This window comes from Fukomys damarensis, unplaced genomic scaffold (genome assembly GCF_012274545.1).
Source record: "Fukomys damarensis isolate Sample0158 unplaced genomic scaffold, DMR_v1.0_HiC HiC_scaffold_38, whole genome shotgun sequence".
Lineage (NCBI taxonomy): Eukaryota > Metazoa > Chordata > Mammalia > Rodentia > Bathyergidae > Fukomys > Fukomys damarensis.
Genome location: NW_022900950.1, coordinates 66,963,201 through 66,977,737, shown reverse-complemented (window position 1 = coordinate 66,977,737; position 14,537 = coordinate 66,963,201). Strand labels below are relative to the sequence as shown.

General features: G+C 41.9%; 1 protein-coding gene across 3 annotated transcripts in view; it reads left to right on the top strand.

The window, feature by feature from the left end:
* Positions 1-5,849: 5,849 nt before the first annotated feature.
* The window catches only part of Scoc (short coiled-coil protein), a 36,136-nt gene continuing 27,448 nt past the window's right edge, over positions 5,850-14,537 (top strand). The window contains exons 1-2 of one of the 3 annotated variants that reach the window (XM_033760059.1): positions 5,850-5,908; positions 6,055-6,141. In XM_033760059.1, the coding sequence (XP_033615950.1) occupies positions 6,072-6,141 (70 nt within the window). In that variant the 5' untranslated portion in view covers positions 5,850-5,908; positions 6,055-6,071. Of the gene's footprint in view, positions 5,909-5,997; positions 6,142-14,537 lie in introns of those variants that run through there. The other 2 variants (XM_033760060.1, XM_010610897.3) reach the window with 2 other exon arrangements.

The window sequence follows — 14,537 nt, the reverse complement described above, 5'->3', positions numbered from 1 at the left end:
ACAATGCAGTTTTGTATTTATTTTCACTATACCAAACACCTTACAGTCATCCATGACTCATCTCTAGATCTCTAGAATTTTTCGTATCTTAGAAAATGGAAACTTTACACCCACTGGATAGTTGCGCTCCATTTTCCTTAGTTCCTTGTCTTGGTTTCTTGTTGCTGAGACACAGTTCCTGGCACTCAGAACTTCAAGCAGGAGAATTTTTTCTTTTGGCTCATGTTTCAGACCATAGTCATCTGGATTCAAAGAAACACCGCAGCAGAAGAACATACAGGAGAAAAAGTTGCTGACCTCATGGTGCCAGGGAAGCAGAGACAAGGGAGGGCCAGGGAGGAAGATACGCTCAACCACATCGTGCCCCCAGGGACCTAACTTCTATACAGGCCCCATCTAAGATCACCATTACCTATACCAACCCCATGATTCAGTCACCTTCCAAACAAACATGGCTTTGAGGGGCGTTTTAGATTTGGTACCCTGTTCTGCAGTCTGAGTTTGTCTGTTTTAGACAAAATAGTGGGGCCATAGAGTATTGGTATATTCGAACCCTGGAATATTGTTCAACCTTTAAAAAGAAGGAAATCCTACACTATGTGACAGTGTGGATGACTTTTGAGGACTTCACACCAAAGAAATAATCAGGTTTTATAGTACCTGAATAACAACGAGTATCTAAAATCTTCTAATATTTCCTTCCCAACATATTTAAGAATTTGATCTTTACTTTCTAAATTAATAAGTGTTGGATACATATACATAAATTGTATTTTTTTAATGCCTAACTCTGATAGAAGACACACACTCTTGGATCAGTGTGGAGTCTGGACCTGGTCTGCTTGGTGTGGATCCCAGCTCCGACATTTTCTGCTTGTGCATCCTAAGCAAACCATGCTATCCTCGTTTTTTGTTTCCTTATAGGATTGCTGTAGGGCATAATGAGATGATAGAAGTAAAACACTGAAAATAGTGCTGAGCATAGAGTAATCACTCAATAAATACCAACTCTCCTTCTTGGCTACACATAGTGAAAATCAAGCTTCACCATCACCTTCTTCCTTTGGAGGTAATGGGCTGAGTCAATCCAATTTGCACTAATTTGTCAAAAAATATTCAAATAGTTTCATGTGAAACTGTTCCCAAAGAAAGAGAACCTTGGATATTAAAAAGGCGTGCTTAGCGCCTTCTTTAGAGATGGCAGTTTCTCTCCAGGAGTCCCCTGATTACATACACTTCAGATGCCAGAATTGGTACTCAGAGCTCTTAGAGATTTTCCTTTGGTTGTTGCTCAGAAAAACTCCTGAGAAAGCCCATAGCAAACACTGGCTTCCAATGTGCTTCGTTACTGATACCAATACTTGGAGACTGTGATGAAGGAAGGGTGAGAAAATGAATTAATTTACTAATCTCATTTTGCACTTTCCCTATTTCTGCTACCTCAAGTGCCCATTAACACATACTTATATCAGACGCGGGGGTGGGGCACACAGATTTATATCTCACACTCCCCACTCTAAAGAACGAGGGGAAGTGATTGATTATGTAACCACATTGACCCCACTGTTTAGGGTTTCAGACCCTGTTTAACAAAGACTATATGACTATATAAGATTTGTGAGTTTTGTCTTAACCTCTTTTGAGGCAGCTATATTCTAGCCCTTCTAATCCTATGATATATGGTAGGTGATGAATTGGAAATTGCAGGGCATGTTAGATTTAGAATACATAAGAACAATTCATTCATTCATACCATGGAGAAAGAGGGCATGCTATGACTAATTGTTTTACTGACTGGAATTTTTAAATCTTTTTAAAAATTGAGATGAAATTCATTTAATAAACATAATGTGTGGAATTAATTGAATTTTAGTATATTACTAAGGTGGTGCAACCACCGCCTCTCTCTAGCTTCAAAATATTTTTATCAGCCTACGAAACTACCTCATGCCTGCTAAATAATGACTCCTCTTCCCCCTTCTATTCTTTGGCAACCATTAATTACTTTCCATCTGTATGAATTCACCTATTCTGGATGTAACATACAAACGGGGTCAAACAATGTGTAACTTTTTGTGTCTGGCTTCTCTTATTTAGTAGGTTTTTGAAGTTCATCTAAATTGTGGCGTATTTTCAGTTTTCTGCCCCTGTTTATTGTTGAATAACAATCTACTGAATTTATAAATCAGAATGTATCCATTCATCTGCTGATGAGCATTGAAGTCATTTCTACCTTCTGTGAATAGTGCTGCAATAAGCATTCAGGTATAAGTTTCTATGTGAACGTATGTTTTCATGTCTCTTGGCTATGCACCTCGGAGTAGAACTGCTGGGTCATAGTGCAACTCTCTTAACTGTTTCAGGGGATGATCAAACTTTTACACAGTGGCGGCCTCATTTTACAGTCCCACCAGCTATGTGTGAAGATTCTCATCTCTCCACAACCACACCAACACTTCTTTCGCCTTTTGTTTTGTTTTTGTTTGAAATTAAAGCTATCTGAGTAGGTGTGACATGGTATCTCATTATGGTTTTGATTTGCATGTTTTTCATGAACATTGATGTGAATATCTTTTTACATGCTTACTGATCATTTACATATCCTTCTGGGAGAAATGTCTATTGAAATTCCTTTCCCATCTAAAAAAATAGGATTGCAATATCTATATCTATATCTATACAGATATGATACATAACCTTATATATATATATATATATATATGACAATATATCTATATATGTGTGTGTGTGATTTGCAGATTTTTTTTCTATTCTGAAAGTGCTTTTTCGCATTCCTATTTTCCTGTTCTGTAGGTTTATATTCTTGATGGTGTACGCAAAAGTCTTTCCTTTTTATGAAGATCAATTCATATATTTTCATTTGCTTATTTATGCCTTTTGGTGTCAATCTGAGAATCCATTGCTAAACCCACGTCAGTCCTCAAATTCTTAAGCAGCTATAAGGGACCCCAAATATCCAAAAACATAATGGGAAAGGCATGGATATCCATGCACTACATATAAAAATTAACTCAGAATGGATCAATGACTTAATATAAGAGCTAAAATGAAAAGTGATAAAACTAGTAGAAGAAAACATAGGGATATTCACTATGAATCATTTAAACCCATAGGTAATACCCTGCCCAAGTCAAAAGCAAGCCTCTTCTCTTCCATAACTTTGCCCAGCTGGTATGGGGCTAGTAACAATGCTGAAAGACCTGGCTTTTCTCTTTTTCTTCCTCCTGAATACCTTTGAAGAAATACCTTTGAAGAATACCAGAAAGAAGTCAAAAAATTGTGTGCCTGGGCTAGTCCTAAAAAAAGTGTAACTGGCTATGAGTTATACAAGTAAGAGTCAAACACACAATTTAAACCAAATGAATCCTAGGTTTCATGAATTCTCTTTCCAGGTTGCTCAAATCATCTCTTGCAACCTTTTCCCCTCAGTAGTTTTCTTAGGAATAGATAATGTGATAGGAGCCAGAGGGCAAAGAGTCAGCTTCACCACTTACTTAATTGTATGGCATTTTGGCATTTATGTTCCCTCTCTCTATGCCTCAGTGCCTTCATTCTTTAAACTTACTTCATAAAGTTGTTTCTTAGCACCTGGTAGGCATTTTAAAAATGGGTGCTATTATTTCTAGAATTGACAGAGAATGGACGAAATGAAAAGACCATGTTTATCCTTCCTCCAGTCCTGGGCCGTGGTTACACAGTTGCTAGGAAAGGCAGCTCCTATGGTGGCCGTGAGCCAGTGCCTTGCAACCCTCCAACCACAGCGAGTTCAACTGACTAAGGACCCGGGCTGCTGAGCTCCAAAATCCACACCTACATTTGCACAGGGCCCTCATTTCCACCAGCTGCTCCCAGCCCGTGTCTCAGTGCTGTGGGAATGCTAAGGGAGGTTGTTCCTGGGAGACAGGGATACCTTGTCTGGTCACTTTCAGCTCAAGAACTCTTTGATAGCCTTGTCAAAATTCTTTATTCTGAGCAACACCTAGATCTTCTAGTCTACTTTGTTTTCATTCCACCTCAGACTTGCATCATGGTTTTTGATGATTCTGCAACATTTCCTACCTCCGTTTTGATTTTCTGTCACCTATCTATTCCCATCTTGGGGTCTGTTTTTTTTTTTTTAATACCAGGGATCAAACTCGGGACCTTGCACTTTTGAAGCAGGCGGCGGAACCACTGAGCTAAATCCCTGGCCCCTTGGGGTCTGATTCTTAGATTTGAGCTAATACAGTGTAGCATTTACGCTTTCTTGGATATGACTTGTATTGTTTCCCATCTTCTAGCTCTGACAGATATCTTTCATTGCCCTTTTCATTCCCAATGTGCATAATACTTGCTTTTGCCTCTCCCGTTTAAAGAGAAGATGCTCACTAGTTGGCCGTTTTTGTCTCTTGCGTCCCATTTGTTATTGAATTCATCTCACATGTTACCTTCTGTAAACCTTTCAAGATCCCGCCAGCCTCTTTCCCATCTCTACATATCCAAGGCTTTTGGATTTGAATTATTTTACAGGCTTTTTAATAGAAGATTATGGCTTATAGCTAGATGATGCCCCCCCCCCCATTCCATGCACTCAAAGGTGAGGCTTCGGGGAGGTGATCAGATTACGGGAGTGTGATACTTGTCAGTGGGTTTGTTCACTGATGAGCTTACAGCTAAATGTGACTTTGGGAGGTGAGCGCTGGTTGGTGGAGGCGGTCACTGAGGGAGGGGGGTCTACCCCCTCCTCCTTCTTCTCTGGCTGCTTCCTGCTGCCAAGCCTTGAGCTGTTTCTCCTCTGCCATGGCCCTCTGCCGTGCCACTCTGCCTTGGAGCCAGTTGATTATGGACTGAAACCTCCACGAACTGAACCCAATAAATCATTCCTCAGAGCTATGGGTGTCTGGTATTGTGTCTCAGCAATGAGAAAGTAAGATATAGCACTAAATAAATCTCTTCCTTTGAATCCTCCAAAATGCCCAGCCTATATAGAATAAGCACTCAACATTTGTAGAATATAATTGAAAAATTAGGGGGAATTCTATTCTGGTGACTTTAATTTTTAACATTCAAGATTTCCAACAGCTCACATCCATTTTGCTCGATATAGTAACAGCACACAAAGAAGTTCCACAAATCAAAGCACTTAGTGCAGAATATAGGATATAGCAACTCAATTTTAATATCTGCTTACAATGCTTCATCAAATTTGGCTGATTTTCCCCCCAAAGGAGTGCTAATTTAAAATTCTAAAATACTTCTGGGGTTGTCTATGTTTATGAGTGTAAACTAGGGAACCAGGAAAAACAATTGTGAAAGAATATTTCTTCTTCCCACAAAGGGTACCTGACCTAAGGTCTGGTGAGGCCAAAAACCCTCCTTTGGTCTCAACTTCAGTAATAGAGAAGGGAAATACTGTCATTTTAAAGAATGTTTATAGGGTGGATTGCACCCACAATCATATGAATAGGTACCAATAAGCTCAATGTGTAGAAAGTGTTATTTCTTCACATACGCCCAATATCTCTGATGGTTGTTATGGTTAACATTTATCAGTTTCACATTACTAGCCACATGCTTTAAATCCAACCCTTACTACAGACTAGCCCTCATAGTGTGCACAGGTTACGCCCCCAGGTCAGGCTAGGACCCTCATCAAATCCATGAGAAGTTCAACATAAGTATCCAAAAGATAAGTTAATCATATAAAATCAATTTCTTCTTCCAACCTCGCCCTGATGCTTTCTGGGCCATTATCTCAGGCAACGTAGCTCAAGGAAGCTGTTACCACGGTTTGGCATGCAGCCAGGGTGCAGCAGCAGTCGTACAAGCTCGGCTTCAGGTAAAGAAAGGACCTGTCACTCTTTAACTTGGGTCTCTGCTCATTTCCGGTTGAGAATGCAACACTCAGGTAAGACCTTCACAGATGGAAAACAGGAAGAGGGCGGCCGGGGATCAGATAGCACCTCCTTGGCTGCTGACTTATTAATGATTTAACAGGAGTGGTCACAGGAGGCAACCACTAGTCTTCTCAGCTCCTGCTCTTCTCACTAATAGGCTGAAAATTGAACAAGATGGACGAGACCAGCAAAGAGGAGGAAGAGGACAGCACGTTCACCACCATTTCTCTAGCAGATGAAGCAGGTAAGGAGGCAGACGGTTTCACAAACAATTCAGCAACTTCTGGGAGGTTTTTGAAAAACATAACCTTTGTTATTTTTATGATAATGGCAAAACATAGTCACTGCAGAAAACATGAGAAAGTATAGCTACAAAGACATTTTTTAATTAAGAGCTGTTTTTCTTCTTTTAAATTAAGGGATAATTTTTAAGGTTCCTGTGGTTATACTGCATGGGCTTTTAAAGATAAATCAATGCGTAAAAATACAAGATGTTGAACTCCTGAAAGTTCAAGAAATACGACCTCAAAAATCTTTGCTAAGCCATATTTTTGTTCAGTTAGAGAAAAATTCTTTTCCACTTTCTCAAAGAAGTGTACTGCTTCTGAAAAGTGATCTGGCCTATGCTATAATTAGCCTTAAGAATTGTTTCAGAGAATGTGTGGTTTTTCAGCAAGGGCAAAGTTTGCTGAGTTAAAACCCAGAAGAAAAGAAGGAGGGGAGGAGGAGTGGATCTCAAACGTTGACAGAAGTGACGACTTAGCTCACTCAACGTCTCCGAGAAAATAGTGCTGAATTGTGCCACGTCAACTGGAAACACTTCAAACTATGAGCACCCAAACCGTGGTGGTGGTGGTGTGTGTGTGTGTGTGTGTGTGTGTGTATGTTGGTTCTCCACCCACATTCCTAGGACACAGCCATACTAAGAAGCCAGCAAGACAGCCGCTGAGCCATGAGGTAACTGATTTTGATTAACAGAGAGCAGAGCGTGAATACTGAACACCAATTGCTCTTTCATGCATCCGCGCTCTCCCACTTTATCCCTAAATGCTTGGATTCATAAAGCGTCTTTCTAAAGTGCAGCCAGACAATTAACACAAGCCGCCCGCCGACCCACGGAGGCTGAGCTTACTTCCTGGCACCACGCAAATGAGTGAGCCGGGCTCTTTGGGTAGCAAAGAGGAGTGTATCCAGGCCATATCAGGGGAGGATGGGTACGAGGTAGAGCTGTTGAGGAAATGGGACACCGCTGGCCTTAACGTGCTCGGAGCTACAGAAGAAGCTTAAGAAACAAAGACAGAGGGAAGCCTGAGTTTGCGAGCCTGCAGAAAGCTCGGGGAGCCGCCATCCTGGCTCCTCAGTGCTGTGGGCCACACAGGTCTCTTCTGCCCCTGAAGCAGGGGCCTTGTGTTGATCCATCGCACTGCACCCTCTCAACCCTCCTCCTCTGCCACACCTCTAGGGGAGGAAATAAGGAGGGCAGGGAATTTACCCAAGTTCAGTCCACTGTTGCTGCTGCTATTTTATCCAGCCAGGGCCTTGGCCCTGAAGTGCTACATCCCCAGAGCTGTTGTTATTATTGTTATTGTTGTTGTTGTTATTATTATTATTATTTTGAAACAGGGACTTACTAAGTCGCTACATTGCCCAAGCTGGGCTCAAACTTCCGATCCTCCTTCCTCAGCCTCCAAGAGTGATTGCATGGTAGGCATTGTACCACGACCATGCCTGGTTTTGCTGTGGTTTTGAAAGAGGATCTAACAGAGTCGCTTACTGAATAAACCAAATAAACATTGAGAAACCTGAGAAAGGGCAATCACCACTTCCTGGCCCAGTCAGAGACACAAATCTCCTTGCTCCCAGGGAAAACGTTTTTCCTCCGTGAGACTGAGTCAGAGAACCACTCCCTTGTCCAGCATGCCAGCAGCGGGCGGGTGCAGGGCCTGCTACTCATTTGTACTATTCCGGGATTTCAAAATGCCAAATGGAAATTGTTCATGTGTTTGTGGCAAAAACGTGCCAGCTAAGTAAAATGCCATGTTTCTTTACTTTCTGAAGATTTTTTTTTTTAAAAAAAGAAATTTGATGAGGTAGTACGGGATAGCTCTTGTTAGTAAGAGGTTCTGTGGATTTGATGAATAAAAATAGGAAAACAAGTTATGATGAAACAAATGGAGCGTGTTCAGGAGACATCATTCAGTTGTGAGGTGCAAGTAAGAGTCAAGCATTAAAAGGGTATTTTATGTATATTTTTATAAGTTTAGTCCAAATTACTTTTCTTTTTGTAATAGCCAAATACTCACATACTATATGTTTATGCACAAGCATAACATACATGGATATGAAAAGGAGGCCCAGAGAGGTTTAATGTCTTCTCCCAAATCACAGAGCTAATTAGATGCAGAATCAGGAAGGAAGGAATTAACTAATTCCTAGCTTCCGTGAATTTACTGGCTCCCGGATGCAATGCTAGGTTCCAGTTGCACCCTAATCTTCACTTCACAGGGTTATTATTGCCTTATTTTACAAATGATAAAACTGTGGCTATCGCCAGGCATGGTGGCTAATACCTGTAAGCCTGGCTATTCTGAAGGCTCAGGCAGGAGGATTGCAAGTTCTAGGCCAGCCTGGGTAACTTAGCAAGACCACGTCTCCAAGTAAAACAGAAAAAACTGGGGATTTAGCCCGACTCTTCCTGGGTTCAATCCCTACTATTGCGTGGGGGTGGTGGGGCACACAGGAGACTTGTGGCTCATACAACTTGAGTGACCTGGTCCAGCCTACTACCTGGAATGGTAAAGCCACGCCTGGTCTCGCCTGATTGTGGGTACTTTAGTTGAACATCTGTCTCGTCTTGTGTTTTCTCTGTGGACACTGAGCACGAATGGCTGTCTTGCTTCATTCTTGGCTCTTCAAAAGCTTGTTGGAACTGGGTACCGATGAAATCCTTTCTTCCTTTATTAAAAGCTAAAAATAGCAAGATTATAGGCCTAACACGCCGGCCTTGGCGATTACTCAGAGAGAACATTGGTTCCTGGACACTAGCTGAGTGTGCTATTTGACGCCGCTAAATATGGAGGTTGGCATGCAGCGTTACTCCTTTTCCATCCTGAATGGACAGCGAGGCCCCAAGCACCCTGTTGCTGACTCTGCTGCCTCCTTTGAGTCTTTCACTGGTTGCTTCACACTGTTTCTTTTCTAACTGAAGAAACAGCAAGCAAGAAGGGGGAAAGGGCAATTTTGCTCGCTCAGGGAAAGGTTAGTGTGAGGGGAGAATCACAGGCATAGTTAAGCTTTGGTTCATCTTTGGGTTCATTTATTTAAGCACTCAACCTCCTCGTTTGTGTAGTCACGAGGACGGGCAGTGCCAGCAGTGATCCAAGTAACAAACCAGCTGTGCTCCATACATTCATCTGTAGCTTAGCTGGGTAGATGTATGAGCCAATGCTCCCATAGAAACAAGGTTATAAGTGTCACGATTCCAGACCAGCCCACTCTCTAACCAGTCTGTATGCCAAGGTGCCCCAGGGAACTGCAGCAAACCCCTGTGGAGCATCTCAGCCTCCTCCATCGGGCACTGTGAGAACTACTGGCTGGAGATCATTCCCAGTTCCACTTTAAATGGAGCTACATTTCTTTTAATGACGTCTCTTTTGATAGTGGGTTTCCTGCAGTAGTTATGATACAAAGCAAATTCAATGCAAAAGCACAAATCAATGTAGAACAGATAATGAGGGGAGTTTGAGAAGGTTGAAGTTATGCAGTGGCCAACAGGTGCCCACCTCCCATAAGTACAGGTGCTCCTTGACTTACAATGAGGTCACATCCTAATGAATCCACCATAAGTTAAAACTATCACTAGTCGAATGTGTATTCAGTGTGCCTGGCCTCCTGAGCATCCTAGCTTAGCAACACAAAACATTGCACAGTATTGGTTGTTTCCCTCCCTGATCACACAGCTGACTGCAAGTGACAGTTCTCTGCCACTGCCTAACACCGTGAAAATGTATTATACCACACATGGCCAGCCCAAGAAAAGATCAAAACTTGAAAATCCAAAGTTGACTTTCCAGTGAATGCAGAGTATAGTAAATGTTAAGTCAAAACTGTGTAAGCCAGGAGTGTTCACAATTCTGTTAATTTAAGAATAAAATAAAAATGTTTACTTTCAGTTTGGATATGTTATTTTTTTTCAAATGGCTACTAAGCCTGTAGGATGTACAAATAGTATTAAGATATTTGGATCTAAACTGTCTGTTGTTCTTGGCCTTGGAGCTTTGAGATAGAATTACTACTGTAGATGTTGTTATGGTTTGTATCTAGATGTCCCCCAAAGCCTCATGTAGTCGTAGGTGGGGCTTTTCAGATGGCTGGATCTAGGGTGAGTGCTTCTGGGATCAAGGATGTGCTTCTGGGATTGATTCATGGTGTGATGCTAGGATTAAGGCTGCCCATCCTTGGATATGAGAGCCACCTGCCCTGAGGGTGAGTAGCTTGGATAAGATATTAGGGACAGAGTGTTGCTGCTAGTTAATTGTCACTTGCTGCTTGCTGCCCTCTGCCTGCCATGCTTTTCCATGGACTGTTCTCTGCAATGCCCCTCTCTCATGACACCCTGCCTTGGGGCTAGCTGACTATGAACTAAAACCTCTACAAACTGTGAGCCAAATAAGCCTTTCCTCCTTTAGCTTTGGGTGCCAGGTAATTTGTCCCAAAAATGAGAAAAGTAACTAAAACATTAAGGTACTACTATGATTTAAATCTAGCATGTCCCCTAAAAGGCTCATGTATTCAGTGGTATGACTTTTGAATGAACCCACTGATGAGTTCAGAGCTGAATGTGCTGTTAGGAGGTGGGGCCTGGTTGGAAGAGAGGAGCTGCAAGGGATGTGGCTTGGAAGAGCGTGTCTCCTTCCCTGGCTGCTCTTTTCTTTCTCTGCTTCCTGGACTCCATGGGTCAAGTACCTTTCCTTTTGCCATGACACTCTGCCATTCTATTTTTTGCTTGGAGACGGCTGACCATGGACTGAGACCATGAGTCGAAATAAACTAGATGTTGGATATTTTGTCCCAGCGATGGGAAAGTGACTGAGACAGATACCATGAACCAAACTACTTTGGGAATCTCTGGTCTACACTATGAGAGCTGAGCTGGCCCCACTGCAGAGACTGCACAAGAGGAAGCCAAGTATGCAGCTCAAAGACATTTGATGGGGTTGCTCTCCTTCTGGCTTGATTATCTGCTCCTCTGGCTTTGATGCCCGCACACATCTTAGGTGCCTTTATCTCTTTTTCATCATTCTCAGGCTGCTTTAGGAATCTATCTCCTCCAGTACATCCCCCGACTTTGTCCTTGGCCACTTTTCTCCCTAGATACACTCTGGATGATCTCTCCTACCTCTGATTGCATCTCACCATCCATACCACATACTGGAGACTCTGAAACAGAGGCACAAGTACAACATCACCGTGCCAGCCAATGCACACGTGGCAATGAGTGTACCACTTATCGCGCTCGATTCCAAAGCAAACTATTGACATTCCAGCTGTTTCTGTCAAACAGCTTTTTCATCATGAATCGTTTAAATAGACAAGACATTGGGCTGGATTTAGCTCAGTGGTTCTGCCACCTGCCTAAAAGCACAAGGTCCCGAGTTTGATCCCTGGTACCAATAAACAAACAAACAAACTCAACATTGGTCTTACCATGGTTTATTTTGAAATGGCATTGCAAGTTGAGTTCTTCCAAGGACATGCTTTGTTTGAATATTAAATATATGAGGCTGTTCTTCATTTCTCACCAGAGTTTTCCTTGAAATATATGGGGTCTTCTTCTGGACTAGGTCTTATTTTTATGTAGTTATGTACAATTTTAAAATTAATAAAAATTCTATACATTGATGGTGTGCAACATGTTTTGATAACTTGTGGAGTAGCTAAATCAAGTTAAGTAGCATATGCATACACATTCTCGCACACCTTTTTTTGCAATGAGAACACTTAAAGTCTATATTGTTAGCAACTTTGAAGCATACAGTATATTATGTATTGTCACCATCATACACACTAAAATCTCCTGAACTTATTCCTCTTGTCTATCAGTTTTGTAACCTTTAACCAATGTCTCTCTCAACCTCCTTACTCCCCAACCCCTGGAAGCTTCCATTCTCGTCTCTGTTACTGTGGGTTTAACTGTTGTAGATTCTACTTATGAATCAGATCATGAAGTATCTGTCTTCCCGAGCCTGGCTTATTTCATGTAACATAATGATCTGCAGATTCATCCATATTGGCAAAGCAGACAGGATTTCCCTCCTTTTTGAAAGCTGGATTATTCCACTATTAATATGCACCACATTTCATTTCCCATTTAGCTGTCAATAGGCAATTAGGTTGTGTACATTTCTTGGCAATTGTGGATAGCGCTGTAAGGGACGTGGGAAGATCTTGACCTCCTGACTTCATTTCCTTTGAATATATGCCTTGAAGTAGAATTGGTAGACCATATGGTAGTCCCATTTCTTGACTTTTTGAAGACCTTCCATACTGTTGTCCATAATAGTTGTGCTAATTTACATCCCCATTAATACAAGGGCTACCTTTTCTCACGTTTGTTATCTTTCATCTTTTCGCAGTAGTCATTCTAATAAGTGTGGTATGGGATCTTCTTGTGGTTATAATTTGCATTTTCCTAATGACTGGTGATGTTGAAATTTTCTTCATATACCTGTTGGCCAGTTGTATGTCTTCTCATAAAAGTGTTTGCTTGGGTCTTTGCCAATTTTGAAACTGAGTTATTTGGGTTTCTTTGGAGTGTTCTACTTTTGATTTAGATGAGAGAAAAAACAGCTTATGTTCACCTTTAAGAAAAGAAAGGACAATGGTGAATTTTCAAGAGAGAGTTGATATTTTGGTTTTTGGTGCAATTTCCTTATTTTCACACGAGAAAATATTTTTCTGTGATTCTTTGGAAATTTCCTGTCTTTCACCTAAACCCAATCTAAAGCACAAAAACACAGAGGTCCAAACATAACACATGTACAAGACAGATGTGACTGCAATAGGATCTATCTTCAGACTTCTGTTCTTGAATCTTTATCACTTGTCTTTATAGTTCTTCTGAATTTCTGATTCATGATCCTATTGCTTGCTCAGTACCAGGATACTACTTAGGTGTCAAAAGGAATTACTCCTGGCTCCACATCTATTCCCACTCCTGTGATCATAATTGTAATGCACAGGCCCACTATCTTCAGTTACTTACACAGGAGTCCATGTCATTCCCTCTGTCTCACAATCTGATCAGTAGTGATTCTTGCTGACTTGACCCTGCAAAGGCTTCTCTAATAAATCTGGCCTTCTCCGCCTCATGGCCACTTCCTTGCTTGCTCCTTATCCCCCACAGAAGCCACCACTCTCGTCTCTCAGCTGCTACTCCTTTCCCTTCACATCTGTCCTCCACATTGACCATTCAAGCCTTCTCCCCGCAGAGAACAAGGACTGTTCCTCAACCCCACCTGGACGAAGTCCAAGACACTTAGCAAGGCACGTAAGCTCTTGCGTTTCTTGGCTCTCCTTACCTGTTCAATACCCCACTCTCTGGGCACAGTAGGAGATACTTTCTGTTCCATGCACTCACCTATTTCACTCCTCCAAGCTTTGTGCTGTTCCTTCCTTTGCCTGGAACAAACCCACTCACGTATGTCTTTGCCCGGCCAATTCCTACTATCCTTTGAGTCCTCTTTTAGGCATCGCCTCCTCCAGGAAGCCTCCTTTGATCTCCGTAGCTGAGTCAGGTTTCCTTTGCTCTTCCTGAGAACCCTGACATTACCTCGTTCAGGATTGTTTCACAGAGTACAGTTTGTGTGTGTGTGTATGAATGAGATGCAACTGAAAAATATGTTGAAAGTTTACATTTCAAAATGATGATGGTAAAAGACTCATTGCCATTAATCCCCCTCAGAACCCTCCCTCTTGCTTCAGACACACTTATCTCAACACTCTTGTCCCCCTCGGATACAGTTCTAGAAGTCCTCTTTCATGAGTGTCTTTAATGGCGCTGTTGTGGCTGCCTCAGTGTCCCGAATGAATTCCGAACATTTCCCTTTCATGGTCTTACATTGCATTTTGACTCTGGGGAAGAACCAGAAGTCACACAGTGCCTGATCTGGTAAATAAGGTGGACGAGGACGCACTATGACCACGAGAGCAGCATTTACCAGACTCTTTGTCACACCTTGTAGAGACACAGAAGAGGACATGCACACATCCGTACCTCGGTTCATGAATACTTCTGTTTGCAAACAACTCGACTGAAAAACAGAAGTCTTTAGCAAAATTCGGCTTTTGTTTGCAAACTACATCTGGTGAGGAACATGACTACAGCCATACTTCCCGCATGAACATGAACATGGCATCTTTCCCAAAATCATAGAACATTATAAGTTCATGAACTGAGGTGTGTGTATGTCCTACCTAATGGACTACGAGCTTCTGGAAGACAGCTTGGCTCTTAAAAAGTCTGTATTCACTGCTCACTGTACTGTCTAGACACAACAGACAATGCTTTTTTTTTTTTTTTTTCCAAAAACCCTGACTAAATGTCTACCTGTCCTGACTAAATGTCTACCTGTGTCGAGG